General features: G+C 39.1%; 1 protein-coding gene across 1 annotated transcript; it reads left to right on the top strand.

Moving 5' to 3' along the window:
• Positions 1-1,021: 1,021 nt before the first annotated feature.
• On the top strand, positions 1,022-22,489 carry MPP4 (MAGUK p55 scaffold protein 4). The gene is made up of 21 exons (XM_058028459.1): positions 1,022-1,076; positions 1,630-1,751; positions 2,655-2,732; positions 3,411-3,491; positions 4,043-4,174; positions 6,156-6,237; positions 7,366-7,451; positions 8,422-8,493; positions 8,910-9,106; positions 10,232-10,296; positions 11,083-11,100; positions 12,111-12,149; positions 12,873-12,893; positions 14,159-14,173; positions 15,618-15,659; positions 16,467-16,637; positions 17,385-17,465; positions 18,413-18,506; positions 19,308-19,416; positions 21,011-21,145; positions 22,112-22,489. Exons 1-21 carry the CDS (start codon positions 1,043-1,045, stop codon positions 22,301-22,303), a joined length of 1,866 nt encoding a protein of 621 aa, XP_057884442.1. The 5' UTR covers positions 1,022-1,042; the 3' UTR covers positions 22,304-22,489.
• The last annotated feature ends 792 nt before the right edge of the window (positions 22,490-23,281 follow it).

The following is a 23,281-nucleotide window of genomic DNA, read 5'->3' as shown; positions in this document are numbered from 1 at the left end:
TACTTTAAGAGAACATTATAGGCTAGTGATAGGTTGCCACAGAATTTTAAGGGAGTGAAGGAATTTGAAAGAAAATTTTAGAAGGTGCATATTTTATTTGTGGAAAGGTCATGCAACATGGATACATATTAATTAGTAAGTGCTGCTTTCTTGCATTGCTTAAAAATGCTGATTTTAAAATCTAAAGAAAAAAATAAGGTAGTATATGCTGCTTTTTGTAATTAAAGAAATCAGCAACACATTTTTAGTTTAGCAAATAACTTCTTTGATTCCATCTCTAAAAGTGACTACCTATTGTAAATTGCCTGAGAGATTATGATACCAGCAAGGTAAGAAATAGGGTTTTCTATCTGGGCTTTTGGGTTTTTAATTCATTGTGAGGAAATAAGAGAAAAATAATGAAATCTCTGTGGAAGAAATCCTTCAAAGACCTTAAAATCTAATAGTGATAGAGACAGGGATCCCTTTCTTCAAAATCATGTCTTTGCTCAATGAAAATTCAGTAGAAACTCCAGTCTTTCAATTTTAATATTGTGTCAATATTAAGAGGAATTAAATGTAATGTGTTCTTGAATATGATTATTTTCCAAGCTATATGGGTATAAAACAAGATATAAGTCTTTAGAAAAAATTACTATTTCTCATGGTGGTACACTTTAGAGGCTGGAGAGCTAGAAGATGGACCAAACAGCTTTCTGGTTTTGATGACATAATGAAGCAAGCAAATGACAGTCCTATAAAAATATTAACATGCCATACTGCAGTTGAGGTTTGTCTGTCTGCATCTTGGGTGCTACTGGATGGCTGAATTTACAGGAGGGACTCATATATTTATTTTTTATACCTGTGGTGCACTTTAAATACAAATTATTGCCCACCCCTTCCTTTGTTTTGAGTTCTGCTTTCTTATTAGTGTAAAATACCTCACAGTATTCTGATATGAGGGTGCTCTTTTCTCTAGTTCATCATCTCTCTCTGTGAAACCAACCTGGTGTGAATGCAGTATTCAAAGTGAGTGGAATCTCCTTGAATAAAGGAGAAGATGGAGGTGCCAACAGTCAGCAGTAAAGATAATGGTAACTTCTGCATCTCTTTTTCAGTTTTCTTTCTCTTTTCAAAAAGTTCTATTCCTTGATCTCTGTGACTCTTCTTCCATTGAGTCGTGAGAGAGATGAATGTGTCTGAAGTATTACTACTCAACAATTGCAATGATTCTTGATGTTCCGTGGTGGTATGCAGTTAACTTGAGAGAGTATCAGAGGAGAATGCCTGGTATTTGTTTCTGGCTTATAAAGCCAAGGAGTTTGCTGTTGTTTTATCTCTTTTCAGTAGGAGGTATGAGCTTGAACCCAGACTGTTACATGTGACATTGCCTGCATGGCTTTCTCACAGGTCAGTTGCAAATTGCTAGCATTGACCTAACCTGCTGGCTAATAACATGGTAAAATAGTTCTTATGCAAGAGTTGATTGCAGGAAAAAACAAACCAAATCAGACAGGAAATGTCTGTGCATTTCTTAGAAGTACAAATTGAGGAAAGGTGAATTTCAAAGGTCTGGGTCACTGTTGGCTTTGGTTGGTGTTCTCTTTGTACTGAAGTGTCTTGCGCTTTTCTGTTTCTTGGGCTCAGGTGTATCTCATGTTCTGACTCTAGCGCTGCAAGAGCTCAGCTTGCTCTGTAAGAGGGATGTCAATGGCGTTGGCATGCTCTATGAGCTGCTCAGATCCCACTGGCTGCAAGCACTGCTCAAGGTAAGCTGCCTCACAGCTGGGGGAACAAGGTCACCTACAGAACAATCTCTAGGGAATAGCTACTTGATTTTGCCATATGAGGACAATAACTGCTTATTTACACTACGTGCTGATAGTCCTCATGTCACTTCTAACATCAGCATCACAGTAGATGAAATCTTTTATGCTTTAAAGGAAAATAAAGTGTTCTCTTTCATAATATCCTAGACATTTAGGCTCTTCTGCTTTACCTGTCTGTATTAAGGCCAGGGGACAGACACTGAACACATCAATGCTCAGTTGTCTTTCCTGTTCTTAAATTTCTGTATGGATATGCATCCCACTTCTTGGCCTGTATTTGGACACTGTATTTTGTTTTGCATTCATTCATCTGATGTGTAATTGAAGATCTCATATTGTTAGAGAACAGAGTTCTGACTGATGTTTCTATCTAATAACAGAAGAATTTTATCTCTGAGACAAATTCTGTAAAAATTCTGCTTTTCTTTAAGAAGGATTTTTGAAGTCTTTGATTTTTAAAGAGGAGCTTTTACTGGATAAGAATGCTCATAAGACTATTTTAAATGCAGCAATTATGCCTTCAACTAGAGGAAGGAAAGAGGCTACAAATCAGAGAATTTATTATCAGGCTATTTACCTGTGTAGACAGCTTTTTTTTCCTAGGAAAATTCAAAACTACAGTATAACTGGCTAGCTACCTGATAATATGGAAAGACATTGAGTTCAAGACTCAATTCCAGATGTGTCAGATATTAAGAATTGAGATCGCAGACTCTGGAGCTCTAGTTGGACTGAGAAGTTTCCAGAAATAGTGTTGTCCATTGCCTGTCATGTATGTATCTATATGATCATGTGAACTGGTCAATGTCATTGCCTTGTTTTGTCTGTCATGGCATGCAACAGATTTATGAATGCCTCCAACAGTATCTTGGAAAAAGACCAGCTCCAGTCACGCTGCAGGCACGTGCGTTGAGCCGTGAGGTGAGATTGTATGCACAGTTTATTGCTTTACTTACCCAAATGAAAGCACTCTGCTGCAGTTAAATGTTCTGGTATTAATTGTGTCTCAGGTCTAAGGACAGTATATCAACTTGAAACTCTCCTTACACATCTGTAAAACTACTCAACAGCCCTTACTGGGGGGGCAGGGATGGCATGAGAAATGGGCACAGCTGTGGCTGCTGGACTACGCAAATCCTGGCCAGTGTAATGAACACAAATGTTAATTGTTTAATCACTGACCACGTATTTTTCTTCCCATGTAACTCTGTGGTTCAGTGTTATGGCTACAATCAAGCAGACTGATGTGAGGATATTGAAAAGCTCTTTAGATTTTTCTAATTATAATAGCTGAATTCTAAATCTTTTAATTAGTGGGAGAGTTAATGACGAAGTAGAGAAACTGAGACCAGTGATGAAATTGGTTGAGAGAAGGGAGCAAAAACTGATTTAGAGCACATGGCACTGTGCCTGAACTAAATTAAGCCTGGCTGAGAGTTGTGCAGCTGGAGTCATATTGTCCAATTCTAGAGCAAATCATGTGGACATCCTCTGATTCACATAACGTGGGGGGGCTTTACACTGTCTCCATTCCTTTACATTCAGTGTAGAGCTGTCCTCTAGAATCCATCTCTGTGCTTATTTTCTTACATTTATCAGGTGGTAGAGTTGCTGCATGAAGCCCCTCCGTCAGGAGAGGTCAAAGAGCTAAGACGGCTTCTGCGTTCTCCACACTTCAAGGCAAGTGCTGCATAAGGAAAGCAAAAGTTTGCTCATGGAGCTCTCTGCAGAGGGAATGGAAATGGATGGGCAGCTGTTCACAAGAATTGGTAAAGGGCCAGAAGAGACATAGTTTACTAATGATGAATTAATCTGATCATGAGATCAGATGTGGACTGTATATCTGAAGTACCTGCAGTGGCCTGCATTTAACTTAAAGCTGTGTTTGAAACACATTTCTTACAAAGTTTTTAATTATGGGCAGTTAATGCAGATATATAAATCAAATTTTCCTTGAAATTGTAGAACCTGCATTCTTAACCCAAGAGCTCCAAATAGAAATATTTCTTTCCTCTTTTGAAGGTTTTCCACAAGAAATAGAGGAACTGTTCTTAAAATTTTCATGGTTTGATTTTATTGGTGAAACAAAAAAATATCAATATATGCAAGGGATCTGTGTTCACAAAGGAACACATTCAGTGATATCTGGTTTCTGACCAGTCACTGTTTAAAGCTCTGCTATTGATCTTTGCTTATGGGTTGGTTGGTTTGCTTGTTTGCATTTGTAACAGGCCTTGCTATCGGCTCATGATACTGTGGCCCAGAAAGACTTTGAACCAACCCTTCCACCATTGCCAGACAACATACCTGAAAATGAAGAAGCTATGAGGATTGTCTGCTTAGTGAAAAACAACCAGCCTTTGGTGAGGGACCTTTCTTGTGTCTGTCAATTTTAAGTTAGAAAGAATTAATAGTGCATTGGATGCATATTGGTTTCTTCCCAGGAATGTCATGGGGATTGTGTGCATTCTTGTCCAGATTTTACAGGATCACAAGAATTGTTGAGGCTGGGAAGGACCTGAGAAAGTACCTAGCCATGCATGGTGTGGGTGTAGGTTGTTCAGTACCTTGTCTGCTCAGTGTTTGAACATTTGGCAGATATATTTTCATTATATGAGATAAAACCAAACTGGATTGAGAGTTATTCCCATGGCCAAAACAGAAAGGAAGGGAGGAGAGTTCTTTAGTAATAATTTGTACTTATAAGCAACAAACATTGTATAGCTTAGCTAATCTGTTTTAGGAAAAGATAGCTGTTATATTTGAGATAAAAAAGATTTCTAACTGTCAATCAGTGAGGTTATTTTAGTGTGATGGAAGCTGAAGGCATTGAAGGACTTAGTAACTAATACATTACAGCCCTGGAAACTGCAGGCCTGTCAGTCTCACTTCAGTGCCTGGTAAAGTTACAGAGAAGATTATTCTGGGAGGTATTGAAAAATACTTGAGGGACAACACAGTTATTGGTCACAGCCAGCACTTTGTGAGGGGAAAGTCCTGTTTATCAAACCTGATTTCCTTTTATGACAAGGTAACCCAGCTAGCTGATCAGGGGAAGCCAATTGATGTAATTCTTCTGGAATTCAGCAAAGCTTTCAATATTGTCTCTCAGAGCATCCTTCTGGACAAAATGTCCAGCACACAGCTGGATGAACACATTATGGGAGGGGTGAGCAGGTGGCTCATGGGTTGGGTGAAAAGGCTTATAGTGACTGGTGTTACATCAGACTGGACACTTGTCACTAGTGGGGTTCTGCAGGGCTTCATCCTTGGCCCTGTGCTCTTCAACAGCTTCATAACTGACCTAGACACAGGACTGGAAAGGGTTCTGAGCAAGTTCATAGAAGATACAAACTAGGAGTAGCTGTTGACTCCCTTGAGGGCAGGGAGGCCCTGCAGAGAGACCTCAGCAAAGGAGAGGGCTGGGCAATCACCAACCATGTGAAGTTCCACAAGGGAAAGTGCTGGATTCTTCTCCTGGGATGGGGCAGCCTTGGATGTGTGGACAGACTGGGGAATGAGGTGCTAGAAAGCAGTGCTGTGGAAAGAGACCTGGGGGTCTAGGTCAGTGCCAAGTTGGAAATGAGTCAGCAGTGCCTTGGCAGCCAGGAGAGTCAAGTGTGTCCTGGGGGTCACCAGGCACAGCATCTCCAGCTGGGCAAGGGAGGGGATTGTCCTGCTCTGCTCTGCACTGGGGCAGCCTCATCTCAAGTGCTGGGGGCAGTTCTGGGTGCCATGATATAGGAAAGACATGAAACTATTAGAGAGTGTCCAAAGGAGAGTCAGGAAGGTGGTGAAGGGGCTTGAGGAGAAGCCGTGTGAGGAGTGGCTGAGGTCACTTGGTCTGCTCAGCCTGGAGGAGACCTCACTGCAGTCACAGCTTCCTGTGAGGGGAAGAGGAGGGGCAGGCACTGATCTCTGCTCCATAGTGACCAGTGACAGGACCAGAGGGAATGGCCTGAAGCTGGGTAAGGGGAGGTTTAGGTTGGATATTAGAAAAAGATTCTTCACTCAGAAGGTGGTTGGGCACTGGAATGGGCTCCCCAGGCAAGTGGTCCCAGCACCAAGCCTGCCAGAGCTCAGGAAGCATTTGGACAATGCTCTCGGGCACAGGGTGTGACTCCTGGGGATGGCGCTGTGCAGGGCCAGGAGTTGATCCTTGTGGTCCCTTCCAACTCAGCTTATTCCATGATTCTGTGGTTACTGCAATATCCATGTTGTGGTAAAAAGGCTGTATCCTTCAATGTGTTTGTGTCAGCCTGAAGATCACACTTGTGACATGGAAGGAAGCTCACTGGGGTCCTTTGGTGATCGATGTGTTTTTCCTGTGTTCTTTCCTGCCAGGGTGCCACCATTAAACGCCATGAGATAACAGGTGACATAACGGTTGCCCGTGTGATCCATGGTGGGCTGGCAGACAGAAGTGGTAGGTGGAACCTGAAACAAAGTGATACATAAAACTGAACTTGAAATAAGATGTTTGAAGTAAGACAATACCTTAGCTTCTATGGTTAGTCTTCCATTATGGAGCAAGATGATGTGCACACGGGACAGCATTGTAAGCAGTGATGCACTGCAGTGACTTTCATTCTGACTTCATAGATTTTCAGATGAATTTGCTGGTTTAGACTGAGTTAATGAAGAAATCCAGTTTTCATTATGTATTCTTGGCACCAATACCTGGATATCCCAAATTGCAGTGTAGTATGAAATGCAGCACATTCCCTAATGGAGAAATGGTAAACATCAATAGCTGGTGATTCTAAAAGACAATGAGCTTTGAGGAGTATGTACTAATACTTTTTGGCACTACTCTACTAAACACCTTGCTTAGCACCAGTAGCTAAGCAATCTTGCAAGGAGTTTCCTTGGAAATGTTACTACTTTGTCATCCTAGAATTGAATGTGTTCCATGTCCCTTAGGAAATGTAATGTAATTAAAATGTAAAACATCAGAAGTAAAATTCAACTGCAATTATTATAAAATGGTTCCTTTTAGTATTTTCTGGCCTTTGTATAGAGAACCCAACCTGCAGAAAATAGCCAATTAAGTTCCTAGCTTGACTAATATTTTTGAGTTAAAGGAACATAGAAAAGAAAAGAATATTGTGAAGACTTTACTACAAAGGACAGAGAGGAGCCCCAGGACCTCCCACTGCACCTGGAGTTTTTAGGGGTCTGACTCCAAGTCTCATGGTCTATTAATATAGAATTTGTTCATAATTTACTTTGAGAAATGGAGCAATATTAAAATGTTTATGCTAATTTTAAGGCATATAATCAGCAGATTGTAAAGATGTCATATGGGAGAGTGGGAAGGATTAAGAAAGCTGAAGCACGCAAGCTCCTTGTGACCTGCAGCAGTCTGCAGTCCTATCCAGGAGCAGTGCAGCTCCTGGATATCCAAAATGCCTTCCTCCATACATGGTGCAGGAAAATTTTAATGCTGACTTAAAACCTGTGATATTTCTGTGTGACCCTGTCTTGCCTATTCAAGATAAATCATACTGTGATAAAACTCCTGCTGCTGTTTTCATATTTGTTTTCATGGTAGGGTTGCTGTATGCTGGAGACAAACTGGTGGAAGTAAATGGAGTTCCTGTTGAGGGACTTGACCCTGAGCAAGTCATTAATATTCTGGTATTTAATATTTTTTAAATATGTTTTCTACTTTGTACCTTAAGATTATTTGTATGCTTGCTCTTTTACACACTCCTGTACATGAGAAAGCCTGGAATTTTTAACAGAAAATTCAGATTGTTTCCTTACTGTGAATGAAGTTCTCAACTGCTCATGAAATCAGAATATATGAAAGCAGAATTAAATCTAACTTCTGTTCTGGGCCGATATTACCTTAACTGTTACTATTCCATCTGCAGCTTCTGGGAAATATACTAATTTATTCAGCCTTCACTGATTTGTGACTTTTTTCTAGAAGTGCCACTCAGAAACATTCCACAAGGAAGTTGTGGAAAGCTGCTATTCTAGTAAGAGTGCATGTTACAAAATGCACTAAAGCAGAGTGAATGAGCTTGTAAGCTACACACCTTACCTTGCAAGAAAAGGACAGTGTAATTACTGTTGTCAAAATTCTCATGAAGAAATCTTTTGAGGTGTCCCTGTTTTGTCATTTTGTGCACAATTTTTCAGGGTTCTTAACTGTTAAGTGCCAGCCAGTGAGGTATTTCTGTGTGTAATCATACCAAGTCTGTGCCATTGCCATGGCTGTACAATTTCTAGGTATAAGAAATACAAACACCATTGGAATGTTTAATTACTAAATTATGTTCCTCCCCCTTTATATAACCCATCTCACCAGACTCTGCTGCTAATTTAAATAAAATTTCAGTAGAAAAGTTTGGTATGAATCAATGCTGAAATTACATATACTTACAATGAAACATATGCTGCATTAAATTAAAAAAAAATATTTAGCAAAACTTTGATGTTTCATTTTGGAAAAAATATAGTATTGTCACTGACTCTAGCTACCTGAATTCTATCTGTAACACAAACATTGCAGTATCCTCAAAGCCATGCTCTGTCTTGCCTATGTTTGATTACTTGTGTTGAATACCAACAACATTTTAATTATTTTCTAATCGTTTAGGCCCTCTCTCAGGGGACAATTATGTTCAAATTAATTCCAGTTTCTGATCGGCCAGTCAGCAACCAAACAACAGTAAGAAACATTCTTTTTCTTTGCCCAGACTAGTAGCAGTAGTGCCCAACTGTGGTGTTGCCTGGAAGTTTCTTGCAATCCCTAAAATGTTGCCTTGCCTCTATGGCTGCCTCTCAGCCATCATCAATGTGGTGTTGCTGAAGCAGTAAAGACAGTAAGAAATGTAACTGTGTAACAAAGGCACTTCCTCAGTGATCTACAAGGTGAAGGTCTGTTCTTTTCATAAAGTATGAGATAAATGGGTTTTTTTCCCTCATTTAATAAACAGAGAGCATTTAAGGCTTGATCTGTTTTTTAAAACTTGACTTCACCATTTGACTGAAGTTGCAGCAATATCTGGCGCTGTGATTGCAAAGCCTGTGTTCTATCCATTCTGGACTTGGCTTCTGCTCACTCCTGGATGTTCTCTTTACCAGCTGTACGTGCGAGCAATGGCAGATTACTGGCCCTTGCAAGATCCTGCCATACCATGTGCAGATGCAGGCTTGCCTTTCAAGAGGGGTGAAATACTCCAGATTGTGGATCAGAATGATGCTCTCTGGTGGCAGGCCAGGAAAGTTTCCGATCTCAGTGCCTGTGCTGGACTCATACCCTCAAATCATCTTCTTAAAAGGTAAAAAATCACCATTTTCCTGATTTCTGATTCAAAAATCAGCCAATTATTCAAAATTTTCCTAAGTTTTGTAGCAGTATGATTCAGAGTGACATCTGACAAACATCTTTCCTCTTTCTGATCTCTGACTTCTTGCTATTTTTCCCTGAAGAGCACCTGTGTGAGAAGAAACTTTTGAAAGCTTCTTGTATAATCTCAAATTGCCATTGAGATTGTATAATCTCAAATTTCCGTTTAGGATATTTGCAGCACTTATCCAGTCTCCATGCTGGTTGTTAAGACATCTAGGGGAGTGTAGCAGCTGAAATTGAGGGCCCTGACTACTACATGATCATCATCTATGATGAAAAAAAAAAAGCAAGGGGAAGATAGGGATACTTAAAGCATAGTATATTTTTCAAGATGTCCTGTGATGCCTTGCATCACTAAAGATGTCCTTGCATGAGTGACCTCTTCAGCTTTGGTCAAAACTGAGTAGACCAGATTAGAAGAACAGAGAAAAAAACCAAACACTCAGGAAAGAACAGGGGTCTCATGCCTATTATTTTCTGCATAAATTGACCATTATTTTTACACTACATGAATTCAGAGTCAGAGTTCTTACACTGCTGTAGCAAACTTTCCAATCTGATCCTTTAACCACATGTCCCGTGGTACCCCCAGGATAATATAAGGCCACGCACTAGCACATGATAAACTTGACTTTATAATAAATATAAGCCTACCTGCAGTCTGTATAATGCAAGGTGAAATGAAACTGGGTTGGGACTCAGGCTGCAACAGCACTGTGCAGTAATGGAGGCAGCAGTACTACCACCCCTACCAGTAGCACACTCTTCTACTTCCAGGAGTCTGTCCCACAGTATGGCTTATCTTCCTGTACTTTTGTATAAATTCTTAGTACTTCTGGGCTGCTGATTTGGAAATTTGAATACTTCTGATAGCACATTGGTTTTATGTCAGGTCTTTGCAGTGAGCTAAAACATTGGTAATGTTTCAGTTGTTGCTGTCTTCTCTCAGTTGAGTACTGATCAATCGTACATGTAAGCAGTGAATCTGACTGGAACATAACGTGTTTGTGGACTGTTTTGTTTCTTTAACTGTGATAAATTTATTTCTATGTAGGAAGCAGCGAGAGTTCTGGTGGTGTCAGCCCTTCCAGCCCCACCTCTGTCTCAAATCATCAATGTGTGAGTGAAAAGTTACTTGAGTGATACAGAAGGAAAGAAAGATCTTGTCTCTGTTGCAAGGACACTGAAATAAAAGCTCATGCAGTTCAGCTTAGTTCAAAGACATTGTTTCTGGAGCCATATTGTAACCTTCAATTGTGTTAACTATCCCCTGAAAAAAAAATACTTACTGATAATTGTACCTGGAGTACCGATGGTGGCGATGGTTGTCTCCAGTGTACCTGAGATCTGACCATAAGAGAAGACGTGAATTCAACTTCTTCTAAAGTCTCTGCATTCTGGGACCTCACTAGGCCAGCCAGTTCTCTCGAGGAGAATTGGCTGTAAGTCTTGAGGTGACAATTGTACTGGCCTGGATTTCTGGGGACACAGATACCAGCTCTGCCACTGACAATTGCGATGTTTGGAATGTTTCTTTGCCATCAAAACTATTGAGAAAATAATAGAACTTATTTTCTTGAGGTCTAAGATAAGAGATAAGTTATGCTGCCCTTGAATTTATTCATAGTAACAATGCAGAAATATTATCTTCTGCAAACTATAATTTTCTGTAAATATGCAATTATTCCCAGAAAAAGAATGTTCTTCCTGTTTCTTCTGTCCCCATTTCCTTCTATGGCTCTTTATGCAAGTACAAAATTTTTTTCTCATGATAAATCCCAGGGGGTATGTGTTTCATTCCCTAGGACTCTGTTTGCACTGATTGCATTGCTTGCTAGAGCTGAGGCTGTCTTTCACCATAATTTTATTGCATTTTAACTGCTTCAATGGATATGCTGTGAGCAGTAAGCACTGTGGAAGAAGGTAGGAAATCACACCTGGACTGCACTGCATGTCTGTACCCAGAACCAATATGACACATGGTTTTACAGGCTTTTTAAAAAGCTGCCAGGAATTAGGCATTTTGATAAGTACATGTGGAAGAAGCCCAAGTTCTCAGCATTTTTGTGTGCTTAACATAATTGAAATCCAGCCTTTTTTCACCTAGTAGATACATACATTGTCTAAAAGTGGAAATCTTAGATGTGCATTATCTGTCAGGGAAGTGACAGTTTGAATGGGTTCTTTGACGAAAGAAAGACAAAATTTCCTCTTTCTCTTTTCTTCTCCTACTTTCTCTCCTAGAGCAGCTCTGAGAGAGTATTTCTTTAAAGGATACATATGGGCAGAATGTGATTGACAGATACTCTGACAAGTGCTCTGTAACTGGCAAATAGCTCCTGCAGGGCCCATCTGGAAGGGTGTGCAAGAACAAAACACTAACAGTGCTGTATTGTGAGCCCGTGAGATTGCCCAAGCTCATGTAATCACATTTCTGGGACATAAATTGATGTAGTCTGGGGATTGAGAAAGAGCTGAATTGATCTTTTCCTCTTCTTCCCCATAAAAATAATAATAAAAATAAAAAGCAAAATACTTTCCCTGAGTGTAGTATGTTGGAAAGGTATTTAAAAGCTATAAGACAGAAAATTATATTCCCTCATGGTAATACTTAATAAATAGATATCTACTGGATAAACAGATTGACAGGCATGTTAAACCTTTCATTATTTCAAGAGGAGAATAAAAGTTAGATGCATTTGTCTCTCTGCCTTCAGAGCACTCACTTAAGAGTTTTTGCTCACTGTAATACAAAGAACATCACTAAACTGGAGTTAACAGTTAAAATTCTTAAAGATATCTAAAGATGATTTGAGCTTCACCTATCTTGTTTCTGATGTCTGAGTTGAGTCTTGTAAGATGTATAGGGGTGTTTTTCCTCTCCAGTGCTTTTCTGATTCAGCTGACTTTTTTTCCCTTGTGTTGATCTGTAGAGGATGACATGCAGATTGACGAAAAGTGTGTGGAAGCAGGTAACTGAATTCACTTGAGATTATTCTATTTGCTTCAAGGCAGTAGCTAGTTTAATGCCTCATTTCCTAGATAAGGCCACTCATTCTCCTAGTGAACTTAATGGTAGAAATTCTATTTTTCATACCCTGGAAACCTCCTCTCGTATTAGTGTATTAAAATGAGCTGTTTGCAGTTCTGGTGTACAGTGCTTATGGTCAAGTCCTTTGATCAGCAAAAAAATATTTGCTTGAATGAGATGCAACTGCTTTGATTCAGGTGTTGGATTGTGGCTGTAAAGTTACCATGCTTTGTTGCCTATTGCTTATTTAATGGCACAGATTGTTTTGGTGTTGGAGAACCCACACAATTCCTTGTCAAGAAATCTCTGATCTTGGGAGAGCAAGGAGCAAGAATAGGTTTTTGCTTGTGGACACTTGAGTGTAAAGATTGGTAGCTTGAGTTGCTCCCTAAAGCAGTGCAGTTCATTCTTCCTTCTCCAAGGTAATTGAGAAGCTCTCATGGAGGGATGTGATCCTGTAGGACTTTGTGAAGAGATGAAGCAGTTAATTCAAGTATGGTGAGCTGTATTTTGCCACCTCAGGTAGAGGCAGCTGGGGAAAGTATATGTGAGACAGACTGACAGAAGCTGGAAAACTGATTTCTGATTCTGATATTCATTAGAAGGAAAAGAATTAAATTTTGAATTTATTTTAATATCTTTGCTATCTGGATTACTAAACAAGATGAAGAAACATTTGAGTCAGGTAAGTTCCTGTGACCTAACTCTAAGTTCCTTGCAATTTTTCTGCTGTGAGAAGGGTGTCCAGAGACAAGCATCTTAGAAACAAGCAGGTGGCAAAAACCAAAATGCCACTTCAGCTTCAGGAGGAGCCATTCTGGCTTGAAAAGCCATTATGTAAAATCCTGTTGCTTTAAGTCTTCCTCTTGTTCTCTGATTACCTTAGTAGTAAGGTTTCTGTCCTCTTGTCCTCTTATCGCACAAGTGTGAATGTTTCTTCTCGTGCATCAGCAGCAGACCTATTTATCCAGCCCTCATCAGCTGTACCCGTGCAAGCTGTGACAGCAGGGGCTGCACTGATGTCAGCAGATAATTGGATTACCTTCAGAAGCATGCAGGCCTGAATCCCCAGTGCCTGTAGGAGTTGATGTGGTAAAGAGGAAAGCTGCTTCTACATTCCTGATTGTGGGCATGGCTGACATACAGGAAAGAAAAATGCTTATAAAATTCATTATTTATGTACAAAAATTACAATCAATAAGTACTCTTTTTTTGACCAAACTGACACAGGGAGTTTTGGTTGTTTGTTTGGGGTTTTTTTTCCATTTAGGAAGCAGCTGCTTATTTACACCACGTTAAGAGTTCTGCAAAACTTAAATCTTCTAAACTAAATCCTTTCTCCCCTAAAATAAAACTACTGCTAAACTTCTGATTTGAGGTATTTGGTAATCTTGTGGTGAAGAGTGTCATTGTACCTTAGATTTGCTCTTCTCCACAAGGTCTCTACTTGCCAGTTCTTATTTCTGCACCTTCTTCTCTTATCACAAGCGTTAGTTCTCTTCTACCTCTCAAGCAATGCCCAAGGCTTTTCAGGCATAACCAGCAGGTCTGCAGGGCAGTCTTTTGTTTTCAGGCTAGGATGTTTCTGATAGTTGCACTTGGGGATTACTGTTGCAAATCCTGCTCAGTGCTGAGTCAGCTGTCTGCTGTATCCACACAGTCAGAGGAATAAAGGTGCAAATATTTGCTATCCTATGTTCCACTTTAACCACTTCAAGTAGTTGCAGATTTTGCACTACCATACTGAAATAGATGCTGCAGTTCTTGCATTCTTTGGGAACTAAGAATTCATGCTCAAAGAAGCATATTTGAGATTTAATGTCTGTAGTACCTGTTTTCTACATTCCCTATATGTGCTGGACAATGCTGATTGGATTTTTTGTTAGAACATAGTATAGACTTTCTTCTCAAAACTAATTGTTTTATATCTGTCCTTATCTGAATCTGCAGAGGAGCTTAAAGAAGGTAACATTAACATTTTTCTCTGTCTCCTGTAGCAGTAATCTAATAGAATTTACCTGTGTTTATGCTTTAGCAGGAACTACCACTCTTCTTGCAATACCCAGTAGCTGAATTGCTTGTTCCCTGTAGGATTCTACACTGCATTCCATACCACAGACAGGGCAGATAAAGCAGAAAGATTTAAACATCTTTGAATGATGACTCAAGGGACTTGAAGATAGATAGGCATGCATCAGCTGAACTTTACTCTGAACATTGCCCTGAATGAGCAGTTTTGTGCCAAGGAGTTTTTCCCATAGTCATTAACTAGTTATGTTAGTACATATAGAAATGTAGCAATAAAACTGCATTGTAAAGGTACAAGTAATGAAGAGTGTATAGATGTGAAAGGGCAATTAATATGCATCTAATTTTGTTTCAATACTTCCATGCTTATGAGATAACTGTAAATCAAAGACTGCTAAAAGTATTTCAAAGCTTTGCAAATGAAAATAATGTTTTTCCTTGGAACAAATACTGCTTTTAAAGACATGCTTATGTCTTCTGTATCTCATTCTTGCTTTAACAAGGCCTAAATAAAGGGAATGCACAGCTTGGATAACTACATGTGTGATTAAGGGAAAATAAGGAGTACTTTCTGAAAAGAAAGCTAAACACTGGCACCATTCTTTTCCTTGATTTGTTTTCAAATCACCTTTCTCAAATAGTTTCTATACTTTCTGAACATTGGTTTATTGGAAAATTATGTTTGAGGCTTTTATGAGAGATTTAATTTTTAAAAAATACAGAGTTTTAGAAGTCTCACCTGAATAGTAAAGCCTTCATGATGAACAGCCTGAGAATGAGGACAAAAAGAATTGGAGGAAAGAGGTTAGGCTCACATGTTGGAGCACAGACATCACTGATCCGATGAATAAAAAGAAGTAATTAAATCAGGTCTTCATTTTGCCTGAAATACCTGAGCAGACACAAGTTGCATTTTCCAAACATGCTATGGGGCACAAACTGAGTTGCAAAGTTTTTGTTTCTAATTTTGAGCTACTGACTTGTTACTATTGTTTTAACTAAAGACTTCTTGTAAAATAGATTTCACCTGAAAAGCTTAAATTATGTGGAGGTTATTTTCACTAATTTCAATTTCAAAACATTGTCTGGCATGTAGATATCTTGGGGATTGAACAAATAGAATATTAAGTTTTGAATTTCATTTAGGAAGTACCAAGATGTTCTATGTTTATTTTTTCTCACAATAACCCTTTTCAATTGGTCATTGGTCATGTGAAATACTTTGATATTACAGAATATCATGCTTTTAAAATTATATTAAGCATCACACTTCCACATATTTACTGAAACTCCTTTTTTCCTTAGGATCAGCAATAATTGTTTGCCATCTAGCTTTTAATTTTCTCTTTTCTTTTTCATTTCATGGCTATTTGTATTCTAGAAGAGGAAGAATTTGGTGAATTTGGTCAACGAGTCTTTATTGGTATGCAATGACTAAAGATAAGTAAAATGTTTGGGGCTTCATCTAGTTTGAGTGCTTCAATGAAGTTCAATAAAAAGCTTTGCTCTTTACATCACTTAAAGACTTACTAAATGGAATACAGCTTAATCTGTTTTCCAAACATCAGGAAGTCTCTTTCTTCCTAATAATGCTCAATCTCTGCATTTAAATCTTTCTTCCTTTTAGGTTTCTACGGAGACTTGGCCACTGCTATTTAAACTTGACTTCATGATTAATTTTTCTCAAAAGCAATGTCTGTCATCCACTGAGAATAATCATGAGGGTTTCATTAGAAAAGTGCATCTATATGTGAAGTTTTCAGAGTTGGATGGTCAAGTGGAGAAACAAACCTACCTCTATGGTTATTAAACCATAGTGACCTTTAAACTACATGTTCTGGAGGCTGGAGCAAATGTTCCAGACTTGCCTCATGAGTGAACCACCTACACTATCAAAAAAAGTTGACCTGTTCCCTAGTGATACCTCAGGTAGTCAGAAACTTCCTCTGCAGCTTGTCTTGGGGATCTTTCAGAAGTTTTTAATTCCAGGCTAATTTTCAGGTGACTTTCAATGGGATTTTACCTACTCTGTAGCTGTCATTTAATGCTCAGAGATTCTACCAAGCTGTCATATCAAGTGCAGCAATGAAATTCACTAACCCTCACCTTGCAAAAACCTCAGTAAAGGTAACATATGTTGTGTGCCTTAGCAAGAGGCCCTCTGGGCTCCAGAGCCGCTTGCCTGCACTGGGCTGTATTTGCCAGCGGTGTGCCTTTGCCCCCTCTGCAGCTGGGTTCCGCAGGAGCATGCGGCTGTGCCGCAGGAAGGCCCGCCTCCAGCAGCAGTCCTGCTACTCGCGCTGCCCCAGCAGCTGCTACAGCGCCCTGGCCGCCCCCTACGAAGAGGTGGTCAGGTACCAGCGGCACCCCACAGACCGCCACAGGCTCATTATCCTCGTGGGTAAGAGCTCAACCCTTCCCAGGCACGTTCCAGCAGGGGTTTCCTGCTGCTGATGGCAGCGCTCACTGTGTAGGCAGCGCTCACAGCAGCACTTCAACAATTACTGTCATTTGACCCCACTGTTGGGGTTAAAGTTTAATGAAGGTATCATCTTCTTTGCTTGAGATAGTGAGTGTTAAAAAACAGTAATAATAAAGTCCTGAGAAGAAGTTAGTTATGAATGCTGGTTGATAATGGATTTTATTAAGGAAGTGTTTCAGTTTTATATTCAGCTGTGACTGAAAATGATGAGAAAACATTGGTATCTTAACAGAAAGATTCTTGACATGGAGGCATTTCTACAAGCAGTGTTAAAAGCATAGATATGACAATAATAAGAAGAATATTTAACTCCAGACTAGCACAATCTCAATCATGGACAGTATGGAAAGATACCTTTAATAATGCTTGTTATAGGACATACTGCATTAAGTGGGCTGCAGGCTCTCAAGGAGACTTTAATTCTAGTGACTGAAGGGAAGATGCTGTTCTGCACTATTCTATGGTCCTGATAAAGCAAACTGAGTAAAGGCAAATCCACTGTCCTTTCTAAGTCTGGAAGTATTTGATAAGTTTTTTGTTTTAAAATAGTACTGCTGAGCTGCCTCTTGGGTGTGGCAATATTGCTGTGGAGTGATTTGTACCCTGTCAGTAATCCTAGCTGCTGTTACCCTGTCAGTAATGTCAGCTGCTCTTCCCACTCTCCAGGTCCCGCAGGAGTTGGTGTGAACGAGCTACGGCGAAGGCTGATCACAAGTAACCCGCGAGAGTTTCAAAGTGCCACACCTCGTATGTAATGCTTCTCCTCTTTCCTCCACTACCCCAGTTCAAACATGAATAGGAAATGCCAAGCACCTTCCTCTTGCCCTGTGTATTTATACACTCTTTGCTCTATGGCTGTTTCTTCAGCTCTATTGAAGGCAGTACTCTTACTTTCTTAAGGGTTAGCTTAAAATACCATCTCATTTTGGCAAATCAGACAAAGGTATGTTCAAGCTCCAGCTTCTGAAACCCTTAAAAGCTTTATGGAGATGGAAAGTTATCTACATGATTTGGTTTAACTTTAGTGCTTGCTTTTCCTAGATTTAAAAAAAACAACATTCTTGGAGATATTTCAAGTTCTTAGGGTTTAAGTACTCAGGTATGAGAATGAAGACAACAGAAGTTGGTGCTTAATAGGCTTTGCAGCTTTCCTTATTAGCCTTCTAGTCTCAGATGAGACTTATGCAGCTTAACTGCTGACGCAACAACTGAAATTATTTCTACCTGTGCCTATTTGGTTCTTATAATTTAGATAACCAAACTGGAAATTACGTATCTGAAGCTAGCTGAAAAGTCATAGTGCTTAAAGTCTCCGATAAGGGGAAGGTGCAAGTGTGGGAAACTTGTGGGATTTTTCTGAATGAACTTTAAAGAAAATTGCCTCTGAACAGTAAAGAGTTGTGCAACCAGTTCCAAGGCAGTACCTGATTGCTTTCAATCACAATTATTTGGATTAAACTACTCTTACATTCCTAGAAATACAGTTGTGCTTTGATAACTTTTAATGATTTGTCACTGGCAAACCATTACAGTATATGGGGCTTTTGTTCTGGATTAACAAATGGAAATAACTAATATTATTATTTATGAAAATACTGATTGATAGATCTTCATGAAGTTCTCATTTTCACTTAATAAAGTTACAATAATTTAGTTGCAGCTGGGGTTTTTTTGTGTGTTATATCATCCTTCAGACACCACTCGTGTTCAGAAAAGTTATGAAATGAATGGTCGTGAATATCACTACATATCAAAGGAAACTTTTGAAAACATGGTGTATAGTCACAGGTGAGTAGGAGAGATGAATTACATTTTTATTACCTGAAATGCAACATGATCCAAGAAAATACAATTTTGTAGTTGGTGTCTAGTCTGGGCTCCTCCACTTTTACTGTGTATGTGTGGTGTAAATTTGTGTCAAACTACTTGAGACTATTTCTTAAAAGACTGTGTTTGTACAGTTGCAAATAGCTCCTCCACAATTAATCTCAGAATCCTTCAAAAAGGAAGTGGGTTCTCTAGTCCTGAGCTCATTAGATGTGCTTGTAAGTTATGAGTTTAACTCTCCAGAAAACCAGACTGCTTTCGAAAGTTTAGCAGTAAATCATACCTGTTCCTGACCTGCAACTCCATTGCAGCATCTCTGCAGTGATGACACATGAGTAGCTGAACTGTAAGGGCTAAACATTCAAGTGTCTGCTCCTTTCTATGCATCAATCACCTCTCTAAGACAGACCAGCTCAGCACTACAGAAGCGACACTCATTGAACTGTGCCCAGCGCTTTGAAATCTTCAGACTTAAGAAGTTATTTGTAGTATGTAATTGACAAGCATTGATAAGTAAAATCACAGTCTCTAAACACAAAATTCATAAAACCATGATGAGTAAAAAATGCATGTTTTGGAGATTAATTGTAATGGTTTTTGTGCCTAGTGTAGCAGGGAAGAGCAAAGATGAACAGTATTCAGTGGGTTTTATGATCATTCAGTCCTGAGCACTGGATTGTATTTGAGGATTTCACTTATAAATGGAATCTTTCTGAAACTCAAATGCTCTTTCATTTTCCTTCTTCCTCACCACTGTTGCAGAATGCTGGAATATGGGGAGTACAAAGGGTACCTGTATGGTACAAGTATTGATGCAGTGCGAACAGTCCTCGATGCAGGGAAGATCTGTGTCATAGATTTAGAACCTCAGGTGAGTGGTAAAGGGGCAGAGAATCTCCTGGAAGGAAAAATAATTTTCTCTACATTCTTGAGCCATTGGAACAGTGTTAGTTGCTTTGTCTTGTTTTTCACTTTACCTCATGGTGCTTATTAATGATAGATTATTCTTTTCATATGTCTTAGGGGGTGGTGGTGGTACTACAGTGACAAGTATGTTGAGACAGTTCATTTTTTACCAAGCCATCAGCTGCATTATTAGTTTGGATGGTATGGAAATGAATTTTCATACTTATTTAAAAGTAAGGATTAGTATTTCACATGGCCACCTGTTGCATTGGATGTATTCTTCCTCCAAGCCCTACTCTTGAGAATTCTGTCCTCCTATTAGCAACCTCTCAACACCCTTTGGTAAAAGCAGCAACACTTAAAAGTAATCAAGCAAAAGCTGAAAATTTTAGTGTGCCTTTGTGCCTGCATTTCTCTCCAGAAGTTACAGCACTCAGTAACCTGCTTCTTCACTTAGATACTATTTTTCTTCCTATTTTATTTTCCTTCTATTTTTGCATTGAATTTACTGATGAAGATAAGGCTAATAAAAGCCCGAGCTTGTAAATATCTAAGATACTTAGAGCTGTCTAGCTAAACCTTGCTAACCTTCCCTGAATTGCTTGCATATTTAGTACTTAGGAGCTGTTTGGGCTGTGCTGTTTAAGCATCTCCTCTAACTGAATGTAAGGAGTGACACCATAACTCAGTATTTCTTAGTTATTTCCCTCTACTTATGCAGAGCCAATGTGTCTGAGCCTTAGGCTGGCAGTGGCTTGTGCTGCCTAAAATAAAAATTAGGTTACAAGATTTGTGGGGTACTCCTCAAAAACTGAAAGTGCTGTAAGAGGTAGCTCAGGTCACACCTTAGAAACTGTCCTTTGAGTTTCTTGTTACATGTTTAAGCAAAGGGGTAAAAGAGGGGTGTTGTGGTGTGGGGAGTGTAATCTTGCCACTTGGACAGATGTGCCATTATGATTTTTTTTTAGGGTGTGAGTTTAAAGGACAAGTTTTGGGAAGGATATGAAGTAAGATCAGTAGCAGAACTACTGCTGTGTTGCATACTTTATTTTAAATCTGGTGGTTTGACCAAGTTTACATGCTATGATTTTAAGTTTTTCTTTTTTTTTTCATTCCCTCTACTGCTCTGCAGTAATTTAAAAATAGGAAATGTTACACAATAAAGGAGTTCTGAAAGCAGGATACTTTCTTCTAGCATGGAACAATAAAGAGATACTTTTTCCAAAAGTAGCTCCCTTACAGTCAAAAAAGAACAGGTTTCAAATGCATCTTTTATGTGGTTGATTGTAGAGATCTGTTAGTGACACTGTTCCATCATTCAGTGGTACTGATAGCATCTCCTAATGAGGCTACCAAGCAGAATTAAGTAATTGTATGCTACAGTTGCTTAACAATGTCTGCTCCAGGGATTATTAGTAGGATCTTTTTCAAGTAAGTGTTCCTGAAAAAAGTGTCTCCTAGGTTTGGGGATCACAGTATGTTGTAAACAACTGGCTTTTTATGGGAATAAAGCTGGGATGAATGCACTTGAAAAACTTTATTTTACTCTTCATTTGTAGGGTATACAAATAGCCCGGACCCATGAGTTAAAGCCCTACATTATATTCATCAAGCCACCCAGCATAGGCTGCATGAGGCAGACTCGTAAAAATGCCAGGATCATTACAGATTATTATGTGAACATGAAGTTCAAGGTGAGATTTGAGAATAAAAGAGATTGAGTTTATTAATCTGAGATTCTGTTACTAGAACATAATGCATTCTACTATGCTATGCTGTTAACTCTTAAAAAAACATTACTGTGTCTTTAGGATCAAATCTAATTTTTATTATTTTCTGTGAATTTTGTTGGGATTTCTTTTCCCCTTCCAGACTGGCTTTGAAGCATAAGAATTGTAATTTGTAACCTAGGGGGCTGAGGCACTTAGCTTCAAAATGTCTTAAAGGAGAAGCTATTTTGCATATTTTTGTTTTGTTTTGCTGTCTTGTGTCAATATTTGAGTCAACACATATATTTACTGCTTGCATTGAAATACTTGGAATGTGCTTTGTTCAGAAGTATTATTATTTTTTTCAGTTATAAGAATGTATGCTTAGTGCCAGTATCAATCCTGTACTAAGTTCTGTAGCTAAAACACAGATCCTGCTTGTAGGAAATGCATCTCTTATATTTAGAATATATACAGCACTTTGACACAATTGTTTCCATGCTAATCATCATCAAATTTAGCATCTTAACATTTTGGAGACCTCAGTCTATAACTATGTGGAAATGATTCATGATTGCTATGACAGAAAATAACATGGACATGGGGAAATAAACTAAAGTTTGGAATAAGAACACAAGCAGTTGTAGATTTACCTTCCAGTCTCTAACATTCTCTGCCACCACTTATCATTAGAGTGACTGGTTTAGGGCAAATGGAGTATCCTGAGACACGAGGTACTTCCTTGGGAAGCATATGGCAGGCAGCTCAGTTTTGAGACCTGGAACTGACTGTAGCAGAGGTACTTTATTAAAGCAAACTGTAAACGAAATAAAGCAGACTGACATTATCTATTCACCTCTTGTTTATGTGGCCCAAGGTGTTTTACAGATGCTGTGCAGGTATGTTTCTCTACACAACCCTGCAGTTTTATGAACTTACTCTGTCTCACAGGAAGAAGATTTACAGGAGATGGAAGAATCAGCTGAGAAAATGGAAGCTCAGTTTGGTCAGTTCTTTGATCACGTGATTGTGAATGACAATTTACAAGAAGCATCTGCTCAGCTGCTGTCTGCAGTACATCGTGCACAGGATGAGCCCCAGTGGGTCCCTGCAGTATGGATATGCTCAGACAATCAGCCCTAATTCTAAGCAGCAGGCAGCTTCAGAAAGATTACAGCTTATGTTTTACTTCAAGAATAATCCTAATGTCAGGATTGCAAGAATTTATCTTTGTACGTGAGGGATTTGGAAGAGGATTAGGAAGGAAGCTCCAATGGGAGATATAATCATACTGTGTTCTGTGTAGCTTTTGAGCTTTTTATGTTACACTTGGATCCACTTTTGTACAAAAAAAAAAAAAAGGAAATACTGTGAGTACTAAATTACAAGAATAAAGAAAAATCTATTTTGTTGCATGTATCTGTGTTATTTACTTATACATAAGTTCAGAAAGGTCCTTTCCTCTCTTTCTATTATGCTTGTTCTGGTTCTGTGATGCCTTTACATTCTGGAAGCCTTACAGATTATATTAAGTCAGAATGTGCTTTTTTTTGCATGGTGTCTGTCAGTAGAGTGTTATTTATTAAGGTATTGGTTTGTTGCTAATCCTTTTTACCTTTTAGGATAGGAGTGGTGTTGGCATAATATGAATTACTCCAAAACCCAGTTATCGTCATAATACGTGGAAATATTTTTCTGCTCTTCCATCAACTCAGGTGAGTACAAATTGATAGGATGTGGACTTACCAAAGAGGAAGATAATCAGACAATCTTTCTCTTGTTGGTTTGGTCTGTGGTAGCATGGTCTCCTCATCAAAGGGTGCAATGCTTATGGCAACTAGTTCCTCACTCTCTCCACCTCGTATTTGTAGCTGTCTTGCCGCCTGAGGTACACAGATGGTTATTTTGTTGGCCTACCTCATCGTGGAAGAAAATCGACAAAAGCCAGTGAAGCAGTCTAGAAAGAGGTTATTTAAAGAGAAGTATTACAATCACCAGGATGCCTGCTTGTTCTAGAGCCAGGGCTTGTATTCCCTGTTTAGAGGTAAAACGGCAGAGACCGAAGCCCCAATATGTCATTGATGTGGGTAAGTACTGACAGAGGGTGAGATAGCAGCCTGC

This window comes from Melospiza georgiana, chromosome 7, assembly GCF_028018845.1.
Source record: "Melospiza georgiana isolate bMelGeo1 chromosome 7, bMelGeo1.pri, whole genome shotgun sequence".
Taxonomy (NCBI): Eukaryota; Metazoa; Chordata; class Aves; order Passeriformes; family Passerellidae; genus Melospiza; species Melospiza georgiana.
The sequence above is the reverse complement of the archived record's forward strand: the minus strand, read 5'-3'. Positions and strand labels throughout refer to the sequence as shown.

Bases quoted from the DNA above. Each gene is read 5' to 3' on its own strand.
- MPP4 (XM_058028459.1), top strand. From the start codon at position 1,043: ATGGAGGTGCCAACAGTCAGCAGTAAAGATAATG. The intron at 1,077-1,629 runs GTAACTTCTGCA...TCTTGGGCTCAG, and splicing joins AGTCAGCAGTAAAGATAATG to GTGTATCTCATGTTCTGACT. The intron at 2,733-3,410 runs GTGAGATTGTAT...TACATTTATCAG, and splicing joins CACGTGCGTTGAGCCGTGAG to GTGGTAGAGTTGCTGCATGA.